The sequence below is a fragment of the Mus musculus genome, chromosome 3, assembly GCF_000001635.26.
Source record: "Mus musculus strain C57BL/6J chromosome 3, GRCm38.p6 C57BL/6J".
Taxonomy (NCBI): domain Eukaryota; kingdom Metazoa; phylum Chordata; class Mammalia; order Rodentia; family Muridae; genus Mus; species Mus musculus.
Genome location: NC_000069.6, coordinates 116,376,615 through 116,399,493, shown reverse-complemented (window position 1 = coordinate 116,399,493; position 22,879 = coordinate 116,376,615). Strand labels below are relative to the sequence as shown.

At 43.3% G+C, this 22,879-nt stretch overlaps 1 protein-coding gene across 7 annotated transcripts in view; it reads left to right on the top strand.

Annotated features, from left to right (window-relative positions):
* Window positions 1-22,879, top strand: part of Cdc14a (CDC14 cell division cycle 14A) — a 156,189-nt gene that overhangs the window by 29,248 nt on the left and 104,062 nt on the right. For all 7 annotated transcript variants that reach the window (NM_001173553.2, NM_001080818.2, NM_001378994.1 and 4 more), the window contains one exon: window positions 6,580-6,672. In NM_001173553.2, coding sequence (NP_001167024.1) covers window positions 6,580-6,672 — 93 coding nt within the window. The remainder of the gene's footprint in view (window positions 1-6,579; window positions 6,673-22,879) is intronic.

The window sequence follows — 22,879 nt, the reverse complement described above, 5'->3', positions numbered from 1 at the left end:
GAGACAGGGTCTCAGGCTAGCAGGCCTGGAGTTTACTGCAGAAGTAAGATGGTCTTGTGTTCCTTATCCGCCTGCCTTTGCCTACTGAGAAGTAATTCTATGAGTGATTTTTTTTTTCCGTTTTGACCAAATGTGCCATTTATTAATGCAATCTACTGGGTTTGAAACAATCAAACAAACAAATAAACCATAAAGAAGCAGTTGTTTTCTTTTGAAATAGTAATAGTAATAATAAAAAAATCAACCTGTTTTTATCTTAGCTCCAAACAAAACATGAACCACATTTTATTTTGTGCAGCCAAAGAAAATGTTCAAGAATGTCCCTTTCCTGAGAAAGTTGGAGGTAAACAAACCTAGTCCTGGCTGCTCCCTGGAAGATATGTTCCCTTTCTTGCTTTGGCAGTGACCCCTGATGGCTGGCGAGGTGCTCATTGTCATGGCTGTTACTAGGCTAACGGAGTCACCTGTAAGAGAATGGATGATGCCTTGGCCACCACGGTCCCTGCGCTGTGTTCTCCTTAATCGGACATGGTCCCTGGCAACGCTTGCTTGCTGTGCATGGGCTGTGTTTCTTATTAAGGAGTATATTAATCTGGCTGTGTTGGATCTTTCTTACTCCAGTCAGATTGACCTGCAGAGTTTAATTAGGCATACTAGCCAAACGACTCCAATATTTTACTTCTAGCACGGTGAGCAACTTCATCATCGCGAGGCTGCCGAAGAGGGCACGAGCCGTCACGTGACCCAGGAACTCTGGGTCTTCTAGCTTTGCCGTTTCCTTGCATCAGAGTTTGCTGTTGGATGGTTACAGGGTCTGTGGTTTCCTGATGTAAACGGATCAAGTGCATGATCTGTGTATGTCACTGTCCTCTAAGGCCACTCTGTGCTGTTCCTATGTTAGCATGCCTTCCTTTTCTCCTATCCCTGAGTTTCCATGGCTTGTTTGTCTTTTTATTACCATGCCTGAATGCAGCCTTTCCCATAGCTTTTCATTCAAAGAGAGAAAATGTGCATGTGCACTATCCCCTTGATTTTTGATTCAGTCTGTCACAGTGTCACGTTCCCTGCTTGACAAGTGCCATTAAATATATTTGATGATATGCTATGTACTTATTGTGATTTATCTCATAAAACTCTGATTCTCTGGGAAGCGAAGCAGGTCTGGAAGTCTCTGCAGGTTTGACTACGTAAATGGATGGATGCTCTTCTGCTGTCTCAGGAAACCGTCATTGTATAGCGTGTGTCCTGTTTCCCTCCCTGTGTAGTTGTTCCCTTGTTTGCCAGAAGCCTTAGCCACTAGTTTGCATCAGATATCCGTAAACTGAGATCACACATCGGCTAGAGACCGGGTTCCCCTCATAAAGTGTCTCTGGGAGCAGCTGCTCAATTCATTCTGATAATAGGAATGTTTTTCAGTCTGGTAACCAGGCACAGCAAAGGTTGCCATTCAGCTTACAGACATGCCCTGTAGTGGATAAATTCTCTTAAAATAAACAATCCCCCATACCCCCCATAAAACCCCCAACCCCCCCCTCCCCCCAAAAAATCCAACTCATCCACACACAAACAAAACCAACCAACCAAACAACCAACCAAACAAAGACATTAAAATTGAGCAAAGTGGTACTGGGCGTGCATCTTTAATCCCAGAACTCGGGAGGCAGAGTCAGTGGGGAGTCTCTTTGTGTTCAAGGATGGTCTTGAACTTGGTTTACAGAATAAGTTTCTGAGATACATAGTGAATCTACTTTTTTTTTTTTAAAGACACATTTAAATTTGTGGTCAGCATTTGTGACTGATGAAAGTGCACAGAGAATTTTGGATTCTTTTTTCAGACGTGGAAGGCTCTTAATGGTGCTATGCCCAGGTCCTGCATGGAAACAGCAGGGTTGAGTTACGGGTGCTTTGAGAGCACCTGCTTTTGTCCTTTGTCACCTGACCCACTCCAAGTTCTAGGACCCTGGGAGTGTCTGAATTTTGAGCCTCTGTAATAGCTCCCCTGAAAGTGGTTTCGTTAAGAGACCAGTGAAGGCCTTGTTTCTGAGGCGTCCTCTCCTTGTAGTGGGTGCGTTTGTTTATCGAGACAAGTGTTTCTCAGAGGACTGCAGAAATGTTTTTCTGTAAGGTGCTTTCAAAAAGTGGATAGCATGACTTGGAATTCTTTGACAAGGGACTTCAGTGTTTTTCAGGAGGCAGGTTCATTAAATGCATGGTCTTTCAGGATCATAGCATTTCACGGGGGTGGGGAGGGGCGGCATCATATTTGTGTGTAACATTTTTCCAGAATTTACCAATAGATATAGTCTAGTAGATTTCCCAGACTCTACTCCACTGAGTCAGAAACTCTGGGCAGGCCCAGTGGCCAGCCTTCAAGCTCTCTAGGACCCTCTGCACCAGTCTAATGCAAGCATGCAATGGAACACTATAATATAATAATAAAATACAATGCAGTTTAGGTTTAAATTTATTTTTGTTTTTTTATTTCTGAAAAAATTTCATACTGCTGACCTTTTCATCCCAGGACTTATTTAATAAATTCTGAGCCACAAGACTTGTTAATGGCCTTGTGTTTAAGGTTTACTCCAATTATCAGTGTCAGTGAGAGAGATCTGGATTCCTCCTGCCTCCCACACTTGGCTGTGTAAGACTTTACAGCAGGCCTTTCCTGGTTCCTGGCTTATGTTCTGGTAGAACGCAGTGTGCTTATTATATTTCAGCCTTGCTTGGGACCTCAGCTTTGGAAAGCACTCTGCACTGTTAAACTGGACCCCTCTGGCGCTGGCTGCTCCTGTTGTTTTGGGAAATGAGATATAGTAATTGGCTTACAGATATTTGCTGCTGCTGCTGTTAGGGCTGGCTGTTTGTCTACTTAGCTTGAGAGGGTTCAGGAGGTTTGGAAGACGGGAATCTAAGGTCTATATAGATGGCTAGCGAGTGTTCTCTGTCATGGTCATATGCAGTAGAGTTGGCTAGAGGGCTTAGTATTCTTTCAGAGACATCTTTTTTGTATTTAAGACTGGTTTGACTTGACCCATGTTTCCATTTGCTTCGCTTTTGTACTGTGTTTTTTGTGATCTCTGAGCATCTCATATAAAGAAATGATCTGTAAGAATGGGGTTAGCTTACTGAAATCCAGATGCATGACGACGGCTTTGCAAATGTTCTCCCTGAAGAGCCAGGACTACCTGGGAGACCACAGAGATGGGCCAGAGTGAAGAGGAGGCCCATGTCCTGTCAGAGGCATGAGGCTCTCTCTTGGGCTTAAGGCAGAGACTCAGAAGATGTCAGTGGGCTCACTTATAAATCAGAATCCTGCTATCCCGAGATCTGGTCTCTCCCCAAATGATAAAGTTTTTCTATCTTATTATTGACTTTTCCTATTGTTGTGACAAGCAACTGAAGGACAGATGGACAGAAGGAAGGATGGGAGGAAGGAAAGAAGGAAGTAAGGGTGGAAAGAAGGAAGGAAGAAGGAAGGAGCAAGAACGGGAGGAAGGAGGAAGGGAAGAAGGAAGGAGAAAGGAATGAAGGAGGAAGGGGGAAGGAAGGAAGGAAAGGAGGAAAGAAGGAAGGAGGAAGGAAGAAAGAAGGAAGGCAGGAAGGAATGAATGAATGAAGAAGGATGGAAGGGCAGAAAGGAGGAAGGAAGGAAGGAAGGGAGGGAGGGAGGGAGGGAGGGAGGGAGGGATAAGGGTGTGGAGGGCTGTTCAGAAAGCAGAGAGATGGATGTTGCTGCTCAGCTTTCTTTCTTTCTTTGGAATTCACTGTGGGCCCCCAGAGTGTGGACTGCTGCTGATCACACGCAGGGCTGAAGCTCCCTGGCATATCTGGAGGTTTGTCGCTTAGAGGATTCTTGATCCTGTCAACATGAACCATCGTATTCATGAAAGAGCCTTAGAGATGTGTAGATGTGTTCTCACTGGATGGTGCTGTTCATTTTAGGGTGCTTGGATTGCATAGCAGGGCAAATGTGTGCTTTTTTTTAATTTACAGAAATGGTGTTTTTTTTTTTCATATTTGAAAGAAAACATTAAGGATTTGTTTTATCAGTCCAATCACAGAAAACATTAGCCAAATAGCCTAGAAAATGTTTTATTATCCCTAATGCTTTTCACTGCACAGATAGGATCCACTATGGGGCAGGGTGGCTTTAAGGAGGGATCCTGGCTGAGGTGAGGGGGGTATTAGTAAGGTTGCAGTTTATAAGATTCTTCTCTGCTGTTATCTACTTTGAGTTGGTTTTGATCCCTTGGGCAAGAACTCCATTCCCCGTAGACTGACTTTGGGGACAAGTGGCCAAGCCACACGGAAACCGTTTCTCAGCTGTAGTGCTTCAGAGACCCAACTCTGAAAATTAAGTCCAAAAACATCTGCACAGGAGAAATGTGCCAAATGTTCCCCCTATAAATCATCTGTAAGCTTGCAACAAACACAAGTTTGCTTCCCTTGGCAGCTTTCTGTGGGAAATATTTTGAAATAGTTAACACTTGTAGGGGCTTAGGAGGTGGCTCCCACAGAGAAGTGCTAGTCTCTCAAGCCCCGATGACCTGAGTTTCACTCCTGGAACCTATGTAAAGAGCTGGATGTGGTGGCTCGAGTCTGTCATCTCAGCATTCCTATATGAGATGGGAAATGGAGACAGGAGAATTATATGGAAGATTGTGGGTCAGCTAGCCTGGAGTACACAGCGTATCTACAGAAACAATGCAAGAGACCCAGCCTAATATGGGGGGAGGTGAGACAGCCTCTGCAACATTGTCCTCTGACCTCCATGTGTGAGCCCTCTGAGGCAGAGGCAGAGGCAGAGGGATCTGTGTGAGTTCAAGGCTAGCCTGTTCTGTGTATCAAGTTCCAGGCCATCCAGGAAGAGACCTTGTCTCAAACAAACAAGTGAACATCCCCAACTTAGTGGTGAAAAACAATAAATGGCAAACAAATTAAACCACAAACAGTAAAATTAAATAAAAAAAATCATCCAGAGATTCAATAAATCAAAATTGAGAAAGCAAGGAGCCGTGTGTGAACACCATTGATGATAGCCATGAAGTCTTTAAATCATTTCAGTAAAATGATGAAATTGTGGAATTGAATCAGACACAACTATTTTTTTTTTCCTCTCTGCTTCCTATGAAAAAAAGCCATCAATAAGAACAGATTGTCTCTGAGTCAGACAATAACTTTCAAAAGTTCAGCTAATAAGGACACCCCTGTTTTCAAAACATGTGACTTGTAGTTATTTATGTCTCTAGCTGGGATGCACATAGCTTCCTGCTTTCATACATAAGCTAAAATGATGCACCTTGGTGCTTAGATTTTTTTTTTTCTTTTCCTTGTTGAAAATAACATGTTAGTAGATTTTTTTTTTTTTTGGTGTTGGCTGTGTTCAGTGTGCTGAGTATAATAATCTATTTTTATTTTTGGTGTGAATTTACAGACAATATTAAAAGGCCTATATTTACCAGACCATAAAAACAGTCCCTGGAAGTATAGTCTTACGTGCCTATATTTAAATAGCCATTAGTCACTATACCATAATAGTCTTGCAACCTAAAGAAATTATGTTTAATTGAGGCACACCTATTTTCTCTAGATTTGAATTGTGACTAATAATTTGATTTAACTTAATAGATCTAATTATTACTTTTCATGTTTAGCATGTGTTCAACAAACCATTTGGTTTTATTTTGGATTACTTGAGCATGTTGCATATTGCCTGGCGTATATAGCAAGTGCTTAATGATTGAGCTCATGAATTTAATACATGGCTGTTGAATTATGATGTTCCTTGATAACCTTTCAATGTTCCTCTTTTCCAACGAATAACTTTCTTTAAGCTAATTAAAAGGGGGTTACTAGTATATACTAGAAAGAAAATTTTAATATTGGTCTGTAAAAATGAAAGTTTTGGAGAAGACAATAGGATGGCTGACATATCTTAAACTGTAAAGAAGGAAACATACATCAACATCTCCTGGAGTCAGAGTGTCCTGCTGAGAATGAAGAGGAGAGGTTTAAGTCATATACATAAGATAAGGAACATACATATGCATATACATATGCATATACATATACATATACATATACATATACATATACATATACATATACATATACATATACATATACATATACATAATGGATATACATATACATAATGGATATACATATACATATACATATACATATACATATACATATACATATACATATACATAATGCATGTACATAATGCATGTATATAATGCATATACATAAGATCAGGAATAAATTATTCAAAATGGCTCCTGTGACTGGAGAATCAACGATTCAGTTACCTCCATTCTCAGAGATGTCCATGTTGGTTATATTGTCAATTCTCACATTCAGGTGGATTGAAGAGAAGGGAACTAGTATCCCTCCCCAACCCAAGAAAGTGAGCAGTAGAACCCCCCCAGCTCCAAACAGGAATGTCCCAAATACCAGAAGCTTGCATTGAAAGGTGTTACATTGCAGGAACTGCTACACTTGCTGACGTTGAGAGAAGATGGTAACTCCTGCCTTTCTGTAGTGGTCACAATCTGCTTTGTTCTTCCCTTCCAGTCATACAGTTTATCAAGAAAGAAGATAGTGCACTACACCTCTTTCGACCAGCGGAAAAGAGCAAACGCAGCATTCTTGATAGGTGCTTATGCCGTAAGTACTTTATTTGCGGTTATTCTGAGGTCAAGTCGATGTACTGCTAACGCTGTTGGGTCCCAGGCATCTCTGTCCAGTAGGACAGGAGGGGTACATTACTAGCAGGTTGGGAGCTAATTAGGGACGTAAAGTGGACTAACATCATCGGAGTGCTTACTCTCCATCATCACCATCATCGCCATCATCACCATCATCACCATCGTCATCGCAATCTTGCTTTGTATTGCTCTGAGTCAGAGTCCTCTGTATTACTGGCCTGGGACTTTCTGAGTAGCCAAGGCTGGTCTTAAATTTGAGGTGGTTTTCTTGTCTTAGTCTCCTTAGTGTTAAGATTTCATGCATGAGCTGTCTCGTCTAGATGTAGATTTATTTTTGGACAGTTAGTGAAAGATTCTTGGAATGATTTTTGTGTAGCTTGGATTCTCCTGTTATCAGCATTTAGTGTGCAGAACACCTATACCTAGTCAGGACATACCCAAGGGGGGAAAATATGTGTATGAGTGAAATATAATATAGAAAATTTAAAGTCCGCTAAGCTATTTTTGTGGAGGTGGGAGACAGCAAAGGAGAGGATTATTATTGTTAATTTTTAAAATCAACCTATGCATTCATCTGTACTAGTGTTTGCAATAGAAAATGGAATGTGAACCATGCATATACTATAACCTCCCTAGTAAGTAAGTGTGATCTTTACAAAAGTAAGCTTGAGTAGAACTTTTGTTCTCTGAAAGCACAAACGCATCAATATGAATTCTATGTGAGCAGGCCACAGTTTCTAGAAATTTCTGGATATGCTGGGACTGGGCCAAAAGAAGACAGAAACCATCATGGCTCAAATGTCCCTGTAACCTGGCCTGGCTCTTGGGGGGGGGGTGGGGGTGCTCTGTGTGATTCCTCCTGAACAACATGCTGATTTATAGGAAGGGAAGGAGCTGACATTTCCCCACCTTCCCAGGAAGGGCCAGGGTGTCTCCAAAGCCTGAAGCTTGCTGCTGTGGGTCCTTTTCAGGCCCCATACTCTGCTATGCCAAGTGCAAATTCAAATTTCCAGGGGTGGGGCGGGTAGGTGACTGCTGGCAGGCCATGGGGACGCAGGCAGGGAAGAGGACAAGCTGATGGTCACCGGAAGCCTGGGCCTTGCTCCTGGAACTTCAATTTCCTGGTTTGTTTCACTTCTTCTGTCATCTGCGGCCCCCTTTCTTTCTTGTTACCCAGTACAGTGCAAGGAGCCGAGAGTCAATAAAACACGGCTGGCTTTTTCATTCTGAAGGGACTCTGTGCTGATAGGGTCAGGTCGCTCTTCTCTCAGCCTTGCTTATTTTCCAGGTTGTAAAACGGGTGAATTGGCTACTGTGACCCCGACATTTCCTTTCGGGTCTTAGGACACTAGGGTGATTTACTGTGTAGGCAGGCTGTTGTTTCTAATCTGGAGAGCATACAGGAAAAACCAGCTATTGCTGGGGAGGGTTGGGGAATTGCTAGTAGCTGCATTAAGCAGGTATGCTATTTTGCACCTGACACACTCATAATTGATACTTGATTGATTGACAGCGTGATTAAGTATGGAGCGCCTGTACTCACCTCTTGACTCAAGAGCCATGCACCAAGCATGTCTTTCCTATGGGGCTTTGTGATGTTTTGAGCATGTTATTTATAGGTCCTTTGTCATAAAGCACCTCTGTCAGGACGTCCCTCTCCCTCACCATCCTTCTCTCTTACTGTCCCTCCCTCATCCTTTCCTTCACTCTTTCCTTCTCTCCCTTTCCCTTTATTTCTTCCTCCCTTTCCCTCTCTCCCCCCTCCTTCCATCTTTCCCTCTCTTCCTTCTTTCCCTCCTCTTTCCTTCTATCCCTCTCTCCTTTTCTTCCTTCTCTCCCTCCCTCTCTCCCTTCCCCTCCCTCCGTCCTTCCCCCTTTCTTTCTTCCCTCCTTTCCCACCTGTCATTCCTGTGTTGTTTAGAGTGAGCTTTAATTTCACCAGTTAACTCAGGAATTTTGAAATGAATTCTGGGCATCACACATGCATTGCACTCTTGAGAAAACACCCTGAGATAAAGCAAGTTCGGGAGCTTCTGCCACTTTAAAGCAACTCCAGGGGAAAGCGCAGCCTCTGGCGCAGTAGAAGTAGTGCTGAGCACAGCATGAGTTTGTCTTACCCTCAGTCACAGTCCCGAGTGGAAAGCCATCATTCTTGTATGGGTCATTTCCCAGCTGACCTCGCTGATTTTGTAAAAGCTCAGAATTGCTATATAAAAAACTGACATTTAGGCTTGTGGTCATTTCTTCAAGAGTGAATGCTTCTTACTGTATGTACTTAATTGTTGACACAATTCTTATAGGCTAGTAATAGGACTTATACATATCAGTTAATGTTCGTATGTGTTCAGTGTTGCTAGGTGGGAAAGTCTGACTCTTATAAACGAATCTTCTCTGGGTATGAAAGAGCCTCTAACTTGGAAGCAGCCATAGAATCTATGACACAAAATAAGTATGTGTATTTTTTTTCAGACAGATGTCCCTAAGAGTGAAGACAATTCAATTTTCTCTCTCTCTCTCTCTCTCTCTCTCTCTCTCTCTCTCTCTCTCTCTCTCTCTCTCTCTCTCTCTCTCTCTTCCTCTTTCAAGATAGGGCTTGTCTGTGTAGTTCTGACTGTCCTGGAACTCACATTGGAGACCAGGCTGGCCTCATAATCACACTGATCCACCTGCTTCTTTCTGCCTCCCGGTCCTGGGATCAAAGGCTACCACTGCCTGCCCAGTTTCATGAGTCTCTTTTTAAATGTGCCATCAGCCACGTTCAAGGGCTATTGGCTCATGCCTTGAGACAAGTCTTCTGAGCTTTAGCTTTCTCACTGATAAGGTTTAGATAATACTGGAGCTCCCCTGCCTACTGCACAAAAGTATTATGAAGGTCAGACATGGAACTGTCTGTTGGATAGCACCACATTATATATGTAAATTATTACAAATTTATAGCGACAACATATGCCTTTCTCCCCTCTAACCCAAACTGATTCATTTCCCCAGCAGCCATTCCCTTCAGAAAGCCTAACGCTTACTCTTGATGAACCAAATCAGAAGTTAGTAGTGATTTCACTTCTCTAGTACCCGTGATCAGAGTGTGATTGGCTCTAAGTCCCGGAACACATATTGAACCAGGATTCGTCTTTCTGTTTCGTGCCGTTACCCTTTCCTTGATCACTTCTGTAGCTTCATGAATTTTGCTCCTGCCTTCCTTTGTGTATTCTTGTTTCGCTTTGAATTCGCTTGAGATGCAATTATCAGGGTGGTTTTTCCAAAAAAATTAAAGTGAGATCGTATCATGACCCTGGTTTGAATCTGCAGGCTGACTCTTTCCAGCATCTGGTTCTTTCGACTGGATCCTGTGTGGCCTCATGATCTCTGTGCTCACGTCCTCCCATTGTACTGGCCTTCTAACTGAAAATAGTGCGCCTTTTCTCACCAGAAACCTTGATAGTTCTGCTCTCTTTTTATCTAGAGTATTCTTACTTCAGACCTTCCAATGCCTGTCTGTCCCCTCTGTCCCCCAAAGTTACTGTCTTGGAGAGCCTTTCCCCCAAACTCCGCCCTGCTCCCTTGTTCACCTCCTGGCACTTTTCTGTTTTATTTTCTAGCTGGCACTCCGTCTTTGAAGTTACGCTGGTGCATTTACGTGTGTATTATATCTTTCCCAGACCAAAGGGTGGGGGACCTTATCTGTTTTGCTCAGTGCCCTGTCTAGAGGGTGATAAAGTATTTAACGAGGGGTTAGGTCAAGTCGTTCACTAGTTGAGTTGGAAGCTGGCCACAAGGCTGTGGCAGTCCTAGAAGCTTCCTGCTCTGCTGAATCATGGTCGTGGATGGGAGGCGGGCACACGGACGACCTTAGAATGCCCAGCGTGGAAGGGGCAGGTGGGAGGAGCATCAGCTGTTTCCGAGTTGGAGTATCTGAGTACCAAACATCCAGTTTAGGGTCATACTGGCTGTGAGTATGTGAGGCCTGTAAATACACGGAACGAATAAAGCACTGTAATGGGGCAAGTTGGATAGAAAGTATAAGTGATGTCTTTCTTCTTCCTTCCCGGAATATCTGAACGCACGTTGAGCCAAAGGACCCAGAATCAAAGGCGATAGCTGGCATAAGAAACAAGAATGTCTTCCTTTGAAAACAGACTTTTATTTTTCTAATTGTTTTTGCTGTGGTAAAATATACAAGACTGTTAAATTAGAGACATAAAAACAACAACAAAACCCCAAACAAAACAGGGTTTCCTATATGTTGGGGTGGTCAGCACAAGCTGTGCAGTCAAGGTGACTCTGAACTTCAGATCCTCCTTCCTCTGCCTCTCAAGTCCTGGGATCGTGCACCATCATGCCCACCTGCCTCTCAAGTACTGGGATCATGCACCATCATGCCCACCCAGTTTATGCAGGCCTGGGGGCATCAAACCCAGAGTGCCCTGTGTGTGCTACGAAGCATTCCACCAGCACAGGTATATCCCAGCTCTTAGAACCATTTTTAAGTAGCCAATTCCATGGTATTGATTACCTTCCAAAGACAGTTCCTCTTGTAGGTGACTTCCAGTATGCCCTAGAAGGTTTCATGTTTGTTTCCTTATCTGTAAGCATGGAGAGTCCATTTAAAGCCCTTTCTTCTAAATCAGTCACAAGGATCCGAGAGGAGATAAAGTACAGAGAAGCCTCTTGTTCATTAGGCGACCCACAGGAAGTATTACTCTGTGGCTAATCTTAAGGCCAGACAGCTGGATCGATGTGGCCACTTGGAGATCCTAGTGACACGTATTGGCATGGCCTCCTTGCTCTCTAGGCTATGACATTGCACTCCTGGAATTGCCGGGCTCACATTTGAATTAGATATCTTCTTTCCAGTGTAGCACTTGGGGTAGCTGTAGAATCAGGATGCCTAGATCACCGGAGCACCCAGACATCTTCATGTGACTTGAAGAAAGTAGCTGTCAAAATGTACTAATGAGGGGCTGGAGAGGTGGCTCAGTGGTTAAGACCACTGACTGCTCCTCCAGAGGACCTGGGTTTGTCTCATGCCTGACATGGCAGCTCACAACAGTCTATAATTCCAGTTGGGGAGGGGGCAGTGGGAGGGGGGAGATCGGGCCCTCTCTTCTAGCCTCTGTGGGCACTGCATGAATATGATGCACAGACCTACATGCACTCACACACATGAAATAAAGATAAGTGTAAATTTTAACAAATTATATTAATGAAGCTCTTGCCCTGAAATTCAAGACAAAGTTCTTATTCTGTGTTACTGTATTTAGTTCACAGGGCTTTGACAATTGATGACGTCCATGATGGCTGAAGAAATGGGAGGTGTATATGTGTGTGTGTATTACAAACATATAGGAGAAGTTATAGTAATGTGATTTTTTTTTTTTTAGCTAGTTTACAAATTAAGTTCAGAGTTAAGGAATAAAGAAGTTTTGGGTTGCTATGGTAGTGCATACCTAGGCATCCGGGATTTGGGAGGCTGAAACAGGGCAATTGTGAACTTGACTCCAGCCTGGGCTACATAGTGAGTTCAAAGCCAGCCAGTCTGAGTTCTATAGTAAGCAAGAAGAAACAATTAGTTTTCAGAGATGCAGAGGGTGCTTAAACAGAGGTGGCAACCACATTATAACCTCCTTAGGTTACCTTTAAACCTTTGCCTTGATGGAGATCTACAGTATAGATTAACTGGGTGTAGCCTGAGCCAGACTTTATGTCTGCACTGGGAGATAACCAGGTTGAGGTTTATAGACTTTCTAACCATGCATGTCTACCTTTTATTTTGTACCCTACACATAGAGCTATTAATATGGTTTTATTGTGCTAGTAAGTCACCTTCTAATTGGAGAGGTGTCATTCTCTAACTGGATGGAAAGCAACCACTGTAGCAGAGCCAGGGCTGTAGCTTTGAACCCACTCAGTGGGTGTGTGTCACAAGTAGGCCTTTGCTTATTTAATCTCCCGTTCTTTCATCTTTAGGAGCAGGGGTAATGATACTTTACGTAGTAGAGGCCTGAAGGTGAAGGAGGCCTTGCATATAAAGGTGACATTGTGATCATGTTCTAAGCACTTAGAAATCCCGGCCAATTCAGGGGGTGGGGGTGGTGCTGCGTGGCCTTCCCCAGTTTTCTGGGTTGGTTGCTCCCTCCTCCTACCTGTTTTGTGCTGGGGCCCTTAGACCACAGCTCTGAGGGCTCTGATAGCCACCTTCCTCCTTTAGTGTTCTTATCTTCTTGGTTATCCCTTAGTGTGCATAAGTCCTTCCGTGGCTCAGTAGCAATCAGGTGGTTGTTAATCTAATCACCGCTTAATAGAGTTCCTCAGATATGAGTATTGAGCTCTTTCCATATTTTTTTCTCCTATGATGTGATTTTCCTGTTTAGAGGAAGAATCTATTTAAACGGCATGGGCATCTCTCTTGTGAGATGCGTAGTCAGGTCTTGATTACTTTAGTATATATTTATTTAGCTCCTGTGAACCATGGTGAGTCCTAAAGGATATAAACAAACAAGCAAACAAACAAATCCAGCTTCAAATATGGAGAGCACACAAGCAATAGATAACTGCAAAAAGTGTGCCATAGGCATTGAAGCCTGGAGAAATGAGAATTCATCAGTCGCGTTGGAGCGATTACCACGTGACAGGCGCACAGCCAGAAGAGTTGATGGTGAACTGTGAATTCTCCTACTTTCTGCTGTTACTGTGAGGACCTGAGGCCACACATGGGAGGATTGGGATGGTGGGTCCCAGCAGGCGGAGTTGGTAAGGAAGTGTCACATAGGGAAAGCATTGGAGCTAAGGGAGTTTAAGAAAGGGATAATATAACAAGAAGTTGGGGAGGGTCTCCCCCTTTTCTTCCTCTTCTAATCAAAAAGAAAAGGTTTAATGTGTTTCCTTTTGTGTGGTTGTTTTGTGCTCATCTGAACCCCCTATCACTGAGCCTGTTTTAATGGTTTGCTGATCAGCAGACCCCACCAACAGGGTATGATACAGTTTGTTTGCCATTTAATATTTTTTTATAGCATATAAAACATTTTTCTGAATTAATATATGTTGTTGTACTTGTTCTTAGCCTAAATGCTCAGGTGTGATTTCAAATGTTCTTTTTTTTTTTTTAATGGATTTTTAATCTTTAGAGTGCTAGAGATGGGATCAATAGGTTTAGGGTTTTTTTGTTATTGTTCTTTCTTACTTTTTTTTTTAAGTATAGTGTTAAAAACCTGTGGCGCCTTAAACCAGTTCAAGGCCTATTGTACTTAAACCAGTTTGTACAGTTGGCACTATGTAGAATTTAAAAATTTATACATGCATTAAATTTTTATATTTATTTATTTGTGTGTGAGTGTGTGTGCGTGAGTGTGTGTGTATATATGTGTGTGTGAGTGTGTGTGTGTATGTGTGTGTGTGAGTGTGTATGTGTGTGTGTGAGTCTGTGAGTGTGTGTGTATGTGTGTGTGTGTATGTGTGTGCGTGTGAGTGTGTGTGTGTAGATGTGTGTGCCATAGCAGCCTGAGTATAGAGGTCGGAGGACAACAGGTGGGACTTTGTTCTCTCCTCTCCAGGGGTTGAACTCAGGTCCCAAGCTCAAGCTCCGACACAAGAGCCCGTCTTTCTGTTCCTCCAGGCTTATTTACTGGGTGTGAACCTTACAGTTTTGGAAATTTAATTGCTAAAGACTATCACTTCATTATTTTTGCTTTTGAGATTGGGTGTTCTGTAGCTCACCATGGTCTAGAGCTCTCTCTTTAGCCCGAGCTGCCCTGGAACTCCACATCTGCCTCGTATCTCATAGCAGATGTTCTGGTTCCCTGGCTCTTGCAGTCTTTCTGTCCTTTCTTTCATGATGTTCCCTGAGCCTTGGGTTTAGGGCTGATGTTGGAGATGCACGTAGTGGGTGAGGTTGGCGTCCCATGGCCAGTTAGAACAATGTTAGTTAAAAATGCTTAAGTAAGTGTCGGTGTGTTACTTGATGCCTGGTTGGCTAGCCACGCATTTGTTTTGCTCTTCTCACAGACCATGTTACTTCCTGCCTTTATTGACTTTATTAACATCTGTGAATTATGATTTCTGAACCGCCTTAGACTTGTCATTAAATCTGTAGCTTCAGCGTGTTATTTAAAACGCAGGCAAAAAAATTGTCAGGAAAAATGTTGGTTCAAAGTAACAAGGATGTTTCTATCAAACGTTTATTAAAGCAGTAGCTCAGCGGCTGTCAGGGAGGAGCAGAGCATCATCCTTCCCTGTAAATCTAATGATAGCATCACGCAGGGAGGAAGGGAGGGGCGGGGCATGGCTTGGCTGACTGGTTTCCTGTTTGCAGTTCCTTCCTTTAGTGGGTTGATAGGCAACTCTTTTGTGATGTTGCCTGTAAATGGGCCATGTTTTTGTTCGTCTAAGCCTGTGTTTTTTGGTGACTTTGAAATATCCCAGGCTTCCTGAAAATTGTAGGGTTTTTTTTTTTTTTCTTCAGTCTCTCCAAGACTGGTGGTGTTCTGTTTGTTATTTTCCACACAGTTAGCACAGTGCCGTCTTCCCATAGTCCGTTCTCCTTGGGTTCCCTCTAGCTGGGTTCTAGGAAGAGTCCCTCTTTTTGTTTGCTGACAGCATCTTTCTCAATTTACTGCATAAATATTTTCCGTATTTCATTTTTCCTCCACTTCTGCTAGGGAAGCTGAAAACAAGCTTCATCTGTGCTCCGATAAGCTTGCAAACACATCCATCCACACGTCACGGACCGAACCCAGTGATAGAACGCTTATTCGTGTAGCACGTTTAAGGGTTAGGTTCGGTCCCTACTACTGAGATGGCTCAGTGGGTAAACATGCTTGCGGAGCAAACCTGGCATCCTGATTTTGACAGAGAACCCACTTAAAGGTGGAGGGGGAGAAGAAAGTTGGCCGCTGAACTCTGTGTGATCCCCCCACCATTATACATACATATAACAACAATGACGACAATGACAACAGCAACAACATTGTATAAAGAAAAAAAAAAAAGAGTCAGGAGTGGTGATTTACACCTGTGAGCCCAGCATTTCAGAGTCAGAGACAGGAGGATTGCCATGGTTCAAGACCAGCCTGGGCTGCATAGTGAGACTCTTCCCATGTGTGGGGTAAAAGTGTGTGTGTGTTTATACACATATAATTACATATTTTAATTACATGCATTTATTATGGAAATAAAAATTTAAAAGCCCCTTCAAATCCTTATGCCATTTCCTATGGTAAGACTGTGGCTTTTGACGTATTTGCCATGCCTACTGTGAGACCGTGTCCTGAACACACGTCCTTGGGCATACCTGGCATTTGCTGTTCCATTTGGTGTAGCTTTCCTGATGGAGCCAGCTCATAGTCAGCATGTGCTAATGTAGGCCCACAGGCTTCCTCTTCAACAGGACACATTTCCTAGGACATATGACACAGGAAGTCATACTTCCAAGTTTCATTTATGCAAAGGGATGCTATTCAATGATTGTACTGGGGTCAAATTTAATACTGAGAGCATGGGATGTATTTACTGTTTTCTCTTAGTTTTAAAGTAAACACGTTAGGTTGGAAAACTAGATCCAGCTTTGCAGGGCCACTGGAGTATCTCCACAGGAAGCCACTGGAAGAACCCCATCTCTGGGCTGCTAGGAACTCAGTGGGGATAGAGCTAATGGCTTATCCAAGATCGATTCCATTTCTTGAAGAGAAAGAGCAGAACCCAGGTTCAGTCCCTAGGCTGAAGCTTTGTTTAGTCAGAGACAACTGAGAAGCTCCTCTTAGAGCAACATCTGCTAAGGGATTGGAGGTAGCATGCCGAGAGGACAGATGGGCTCTTCCCGGGATAGAGAGGTACTGTAGTGTTTCAAGTCCAGGTGTGTGAGCTGTCCTCCAGGGGACAGCTGAGTGTTGATTCTGGCTAACTGGGCGAACATCTACTCACCTCTGTGTTCCTGCCAGATGCAAGCATAGTTCTTTTCATATTTGCTTTGTATGTGATGTTTGTGGATGACTTAGGGTAGGTCTGAGCAGGAGGCAAAGTGATAAGGGAGTGGGAGAGGGAGGTGGGTGAGGCTTGCAATCTTAGGATGGAATTTGTCTGTTTTCTCCCTTACCCCCCCCCACATTTACATATATATTGAATGACTTCATGAGGCAACTCCTCCTCCTCCTCCTCCTCCTCCTCCTCCTCCTCCTCCTCCTCCTCCTTCTTCTTCTTCTCTCTCTCTCTCTCTCTCTCTCTCTCTCTCTCTCTCTCTCTCTTTCTCTCTCTCTCTCTTCCTTTTTTGAGACAAGGTTCTCATGTAGCTCAGGCTCAGACTCAAGTTGTTGCCATGGAAGGACCTCAGTTTCTGATCTAAGGTCTTCTACCTTGTAGTTACACATATGATGCTGGAGATTGAACCCAGGACCTTGTGCACGCTAGACAAGTACTCTACCAACTGAGCCGCATCTTCTGCCCATCAGGCAGCTTTTCACATTACAGTGTGTGAAGCATGCTATTTTCTTTTCTATATTACTTAAGAAAAATCAGTGTGGGGATGTAGCTCAGTTGGCAGAATGCTTGCTTGGCACGCATGAATCCTAGTACCACGTAGGGCATATCAGCACGTGCCTGTGATCCCAGCATTTGAGAGAAGGAGCTGTCTAATCTTATATTAGACAGGAGAATCTGGACTGCAAATCATCTTCTGTTGTATAGAGAAGTCAAGGCCAGCCTGGGCTACATGATAAGATTTGTCTCAAACAAAACAAAATCAGGACTGGGGAATATTTTTTTTTGTTTTGTTTTGTTTTTTTGTTTTTTTTTGTTTTTTTTTTTAGGACCTGGATTTTGGCACCAAATTTGTGGATAATTGTTTGGGTTTTTAAGATTAGTCCTCAGCTAACAGGATCAAGTTGAAGAAAAACTGCCGGTATTTTCAGTTTCTCCAAGAGACTCCCATGCCAAGGTCCAGGTGGTTTTTAGTCAGCTGATACTGGGATCATGGGAAAAGCTGCTTGTGTTAAGCGCGCAGATCATAAGACTGATTTATCCTTATCACATTATCATCTGATTCACTGTGTTACCCTCAGGCTTCTCTCAGGCTTTCTCCCCCTTTTCTAGGCGGCCAGAGCAGGCTGTCCGGAGTAACCCTGAAGGAGAAGAGCCTGTCTTTGGTGTCAACTTGGGGCCCTTGCAGAGGCAGCCTGAGCCTCCTAAGTCAGTGTGAAGAGAGTCAGAATGCACCCAGGCACTATCCATTAGGTTTTTAATGTATTTTGGATTCTATAATTTTAACGTGTGAATTTTATTTCAAGGACACGCCCCTAATACACACACACACACACACACACACACACACACACACACACACACACCTGAGTGTTGTGGCACACCCAAATGTCATCATTTGGAGGCTAAGGCTGGGTGGTTGTGAGTGCCAGGCTACTCTGGGCTACATAGTGACACCCTGATTCAAACGAAAGAACGAATCCCTCCAAAAACCACGTGACCCTCCAAAGCCTAGAAAGGAATTCCATTTGATATGATGCATTTCATTATATTTATATGCATTTTCATATTATATATTAATTATATCCTTTCTCCATTGTGGAAAGCGAATTAGTTCATTCAAAACTCTCTCCATATGTGAGTTGAAAGGAGGAGAGCGAGGTGCAGTCCCTGTTCGGTTCGCTCTGTAGACATGACTAAGATCGTTAGAATTTAAGATGTCGTTGCACATTGGTAAGCATAGACTGTGCCACGTGAACCACTGAACACACGTTACTACTTGGCATTCTTTTCTCCTTTCCTTTCTTCCTCTCTGTCTCTTCCTCTCCTTCATCTTTCCTTTCCTTTTCCCTCCCGTTCCAACATGTCCCCCACTCTCATCCCCTCCTGAGTCTTTCTCTGTAGCCCTAGGTAGCCTCAAACTCCACCGATCCTCCTGTCTCTCTTTGGATCTTTGTTAGTTTTTCTCCCCACTCCCACCCCTCATTCTCAGGACTTCCATGGCAGGGCCTTGAAGGGCTTTTGACATTTCATTTTGTAGAGCCAGGCTTATTTAGTTTGGTGGCAAAGTCACGGCTCACGAAAGTAAGTTGCTTTGCTGGTGTCACCTTTGCTTGAAGGAAACATTCAAAGTTGTTCCACGACTTCATAAAGCTCTTAGCAGGGGGTGGCCTTTGTGGTTTACAGCTTCACACTAAAGAGCAGAGCGAGTGTCAGCCTTTCTGTGGGGTCGTGCAGACGGCAGGCTGAGTCAGACTCCTCAATCCTTTCAGGAGTAGGTGTGAGTCATTCATTGGGCTTGCTTGGTGGAATTTCTTATTTAATCAAAATAATACGAAACTTTTTTTTTAAAGACAGGCTCTTCCTGGTGTTTCTCCACCCTGATCTGTCTGCCTGCGCCAGCCCCGCCCCTTCCGGTTCTTCACACTGCCATTTTCTTACCACCTCACTCCGGAGCAAGGCTCAAGCAGAGCTTTCTCCATTTACCTCTAAGGTGCTGTGATAAACTTCCCAAAGTTAGTTCTCTGCAGGCTCTCTCTCCCCTGCTAGAGTGAGTTTCTGGAGTAAAGATATATGGATTTTCACTCAAATATCTATGTCCCCTGTGCCCAAGCCAGTGCCTGTCTCTGCAGTTTTAGTGGAAAAGGGGATGGATGCGCTAGGAAACGTCCCTGCAGGGGGTTCAGAGTCCCAGAGCGAGCGATCCTGTGCTGACCACCTAAACACAGTGCAGACGGACCTCCCCCTCGGTCTCTCCGCTATTACATTTCCATATATGACAGCAAACTCTTCATTATCCCTGACACTAGGTATTAGTCAATTTTGGCCTTAACATATTAAATGGAAAATTCCAAAAAAAAATTAAATAAATAAATAAATAAAAAGTTTTAAGTTGTTTACCATTTCAAGTAGTATCATGATGTTTCTTACTGTCTGGTTCTATTCCACTGTGGCTATGAATTATCTCAGCGTCCAGCAGATCCACATTGTATATCCTACCTGCCCCATAGTTACCCACTACCTGTCTTGGTATCTAGTCTACTGGCATACTGTCTCATTGTTCATATTGCAGTGATCTTTACCAGGTTACTCTCTACCTGTATTATCCACCCAACTTCATCTGATCACTTAGGCACTGCATTTTAAAAAATGATTTATTTATGTATATTAGCACGCTGTTGCTGACACACCAGAAGAGGGCATCAGATCCTTTAGATGGTTGTGAGCCATCACGTGGTTGCTGGGAATTGAACTCATGACTTACAGAAGAGCAGCCAGTGCTCTTAACCTCTGAGTCATCTCTTCAGTAAAAGTGGTGTAAGAAAAGATTTTGAGCGGCTACATTCACATAGCTTCTATGCTGTTACAATTTTTTTCTGTCAATACTAGTTTCTGTTGTTAATCTTTTATTTTGCCTAATAAGTTAAATAACATAGGTATCTATCTATCTATCTATCTATCTATCTATCTATCTATCTATCTATCTATCTATCTATCATCTGTCTATTCATCCATAGTTAACCAGGAGGCAGTAGAATGGCTCTGCAGGTAAAGTGCTTGCTCTTTAAGCTTGAACCCTAGAACCCACACACATGCAGAAAGAGACAGCTGATGTCACACAGTCATACTCTGAGCTCCACACACGTTATACACAAATATGATAATAGTCAACAAGAAATAATAAAAAAAATTACAAAAAAAGAAGCCTTTGGGTCTTCGTGGTTTGAAGCTTCTCTTCTGGGTTGACAAGCATGTCCCCTGTGGGGAAGTGGAGGTCACTCTGCTTTAGTCCTGAGTTCTAGGCCTTGACGCCTCTGACCGGTATCCCACTTCAGTGGTCAATTTGGGTCAGCTGCTTTTTAAAATGTGGGAGTAGGAAGGAGATCCACGATGTGGACAGCATTGGGGAATGCACTAACATTACAGAATCTCATGCGTTAGAATGAGGGACGTCCCAAATCCCATGAGTTTGAACTAATATGTTCCCTTTCAGAGATGTCTGAGATTTTGAGGAAATTCTCAGTGCCTGAAATGTTTTTTTTGTGTGTGTGCCTGCAATAGAGTTGTAGTTTTGACCATAAGCTACATTTTTTTTTAGAGCCCATTTTTAAATGTACTTTCTTCTTAATGATACTTTGGTGAGTTGTAAGGGAAATTATGACAAATAGGGGGTTAGCATTTTAAAAAGTTCCAAAATAGTTTTGTTTTCCTATCTCCAACTAAGTGAATGTATTTGGAAAAAAAAATATAAAAGGATATCCTGGCTTTGGACTGCTGCTATGATTAGCACAGAGGTCAGCAAATGAACTGGATACTAGATTTTATATCTGACATATTGTGCTTATGAATTCAGGAAAGAAGAAGTTGATTAAGATCTTCTATTACGTTGTTGGGCATGGTGGCCCACACATCCCAGAACTCTGGAGGCAGAAGCAGGTAGATCACTATGAGTTTGAGACTGGCTTGGTCTACATATTGAGTTCCATGCCAGCCAGGGCTGCATAATGGTATCCTGTTTCCAAAAAAACCCAAACCAAAACAACCCACCGAACCCCCTAAAAACCAACCAACCAACCAACCACAACAACAAAACTTACAATTAACTTCTTTTTGGGGGGGATTTAAGGAATGTTGTTTGGCCTAAGCCTCCTAGGTTCACAAGCTCCAGGATGTCAACAGAGAGCCTCTGACTTCTTTCTTGTCCACTCTAGCAGTCCAGAGAATCATTTTCTCTGCAGATTTGCCCCAGTGGCTCCGGACATGGGTTCTTCCTAGAAACAGACATGCTTTAGGGAGGCTTGCTCCTCACCCCAGCCTCCAGCTTTCCTAGTCCCCATCCTCACTATACCAGGAGACTCAGACCTTTTCAGAGGAGGTCGAACCAGGAGGGAAGGGACCCCCTGTTAGGGTTGGCATTCAAGTATCTTTGAAACCCTTGCATTATTTGGGCACCCAAGTCCCAGTGCACACTGTGATATGAAATAGCCAGCCACCTCTTCTCATCTAGCATCCTTGTCATTTCATTGTCCCTCTCTCTCTAGTTGTGCCCTCTCCCCACCAATCTCTTTCTTCTTCTCACTTGACTACTTCTCTCCTGTTGTCTTTTCTTTCTCTTTTTCCTCCTTTCCTTAATTGGCCAATGCATAGAATAACAGTGTTGTGATAACTGGGACTTTTTTGTTCTTTGGAGCTGAATCATTCTTAGACTTACTCAAGTTTAAAACAGTACATGAGGCCATGGTGGTGCATGTCTTTAATCCAGCACTCCTGAAGTAGAGGCAAGAAGACCTCTGTGTGTTCCAAGCTAACCTTTTCTATGTAGTAGGTTCCAGGCCGGCCAGGGCTACATAGTAAGACCCAATCTCAAGCAAGCAAGCAAGCAAGCAACCCCCCCAAAACCCCCAAAACCAACCCCCCCAAAACTTAATAATAGTGAATTTTCTGGTTGTTTAAGTGGGAATAAATTGTTTATTCATTTCAGTGGGAAACCTTCATCCTCTCTCCAGCCTGGTTAATATGTATATTCTTTTATTGAACTAGTATTTATGAGCACTCATGCCAGACATTCATCTGGGCTCTCAGGTGGTATTGAACAAGTAGGTTTGAATCCCTGCCTTTCTGAGTTTATATTTTGCTGAGAGAAGCATGGTGTAAAATGTAGCAACATGCTGGCGGATGGTTGCCTATTTCATACTGGAATCAGGGAAGTCCTCCTCGAGCGACGGACAGTTAAGACGATGCACAGGAAGAGTATTTTGGGTAGGGCATGTCCCAAAGGCCTCAGAGTCAGAATGGGTGGGTTGGGAGAGGAGCTAAGGCAAGCCCAGGTTGCTGCATCGTGGTGTGGAGGACAGCACAGAGAATGAGCTCTGGGGTCTCTGTCCAGCTGGTATGTAAGGATGAGTCTGGGTTTCATTCTCCACGGCACAAGATGCTGTTAGGGAGTGAAAATGGCCCAGCAGCCTTTTAAACTCACCTGCTACTTTGATGACTTACCTTCATGGCTGAAATTTATTCTGCCCCATCATGACAGCTTAAGTGTTAACCTGTCTGTCTTTTCTGTTCTCACTTTTATGTCCTGAAAGTATAACTCAGTGTCTACAAGTCACCACATGAACACAGAGGCAGATGCACTACTTGAGCTGTAAAGGACCTTAGCAAATCCTGTTGATGCTGTCTTGAAATTTCATTGATTTTTTTTT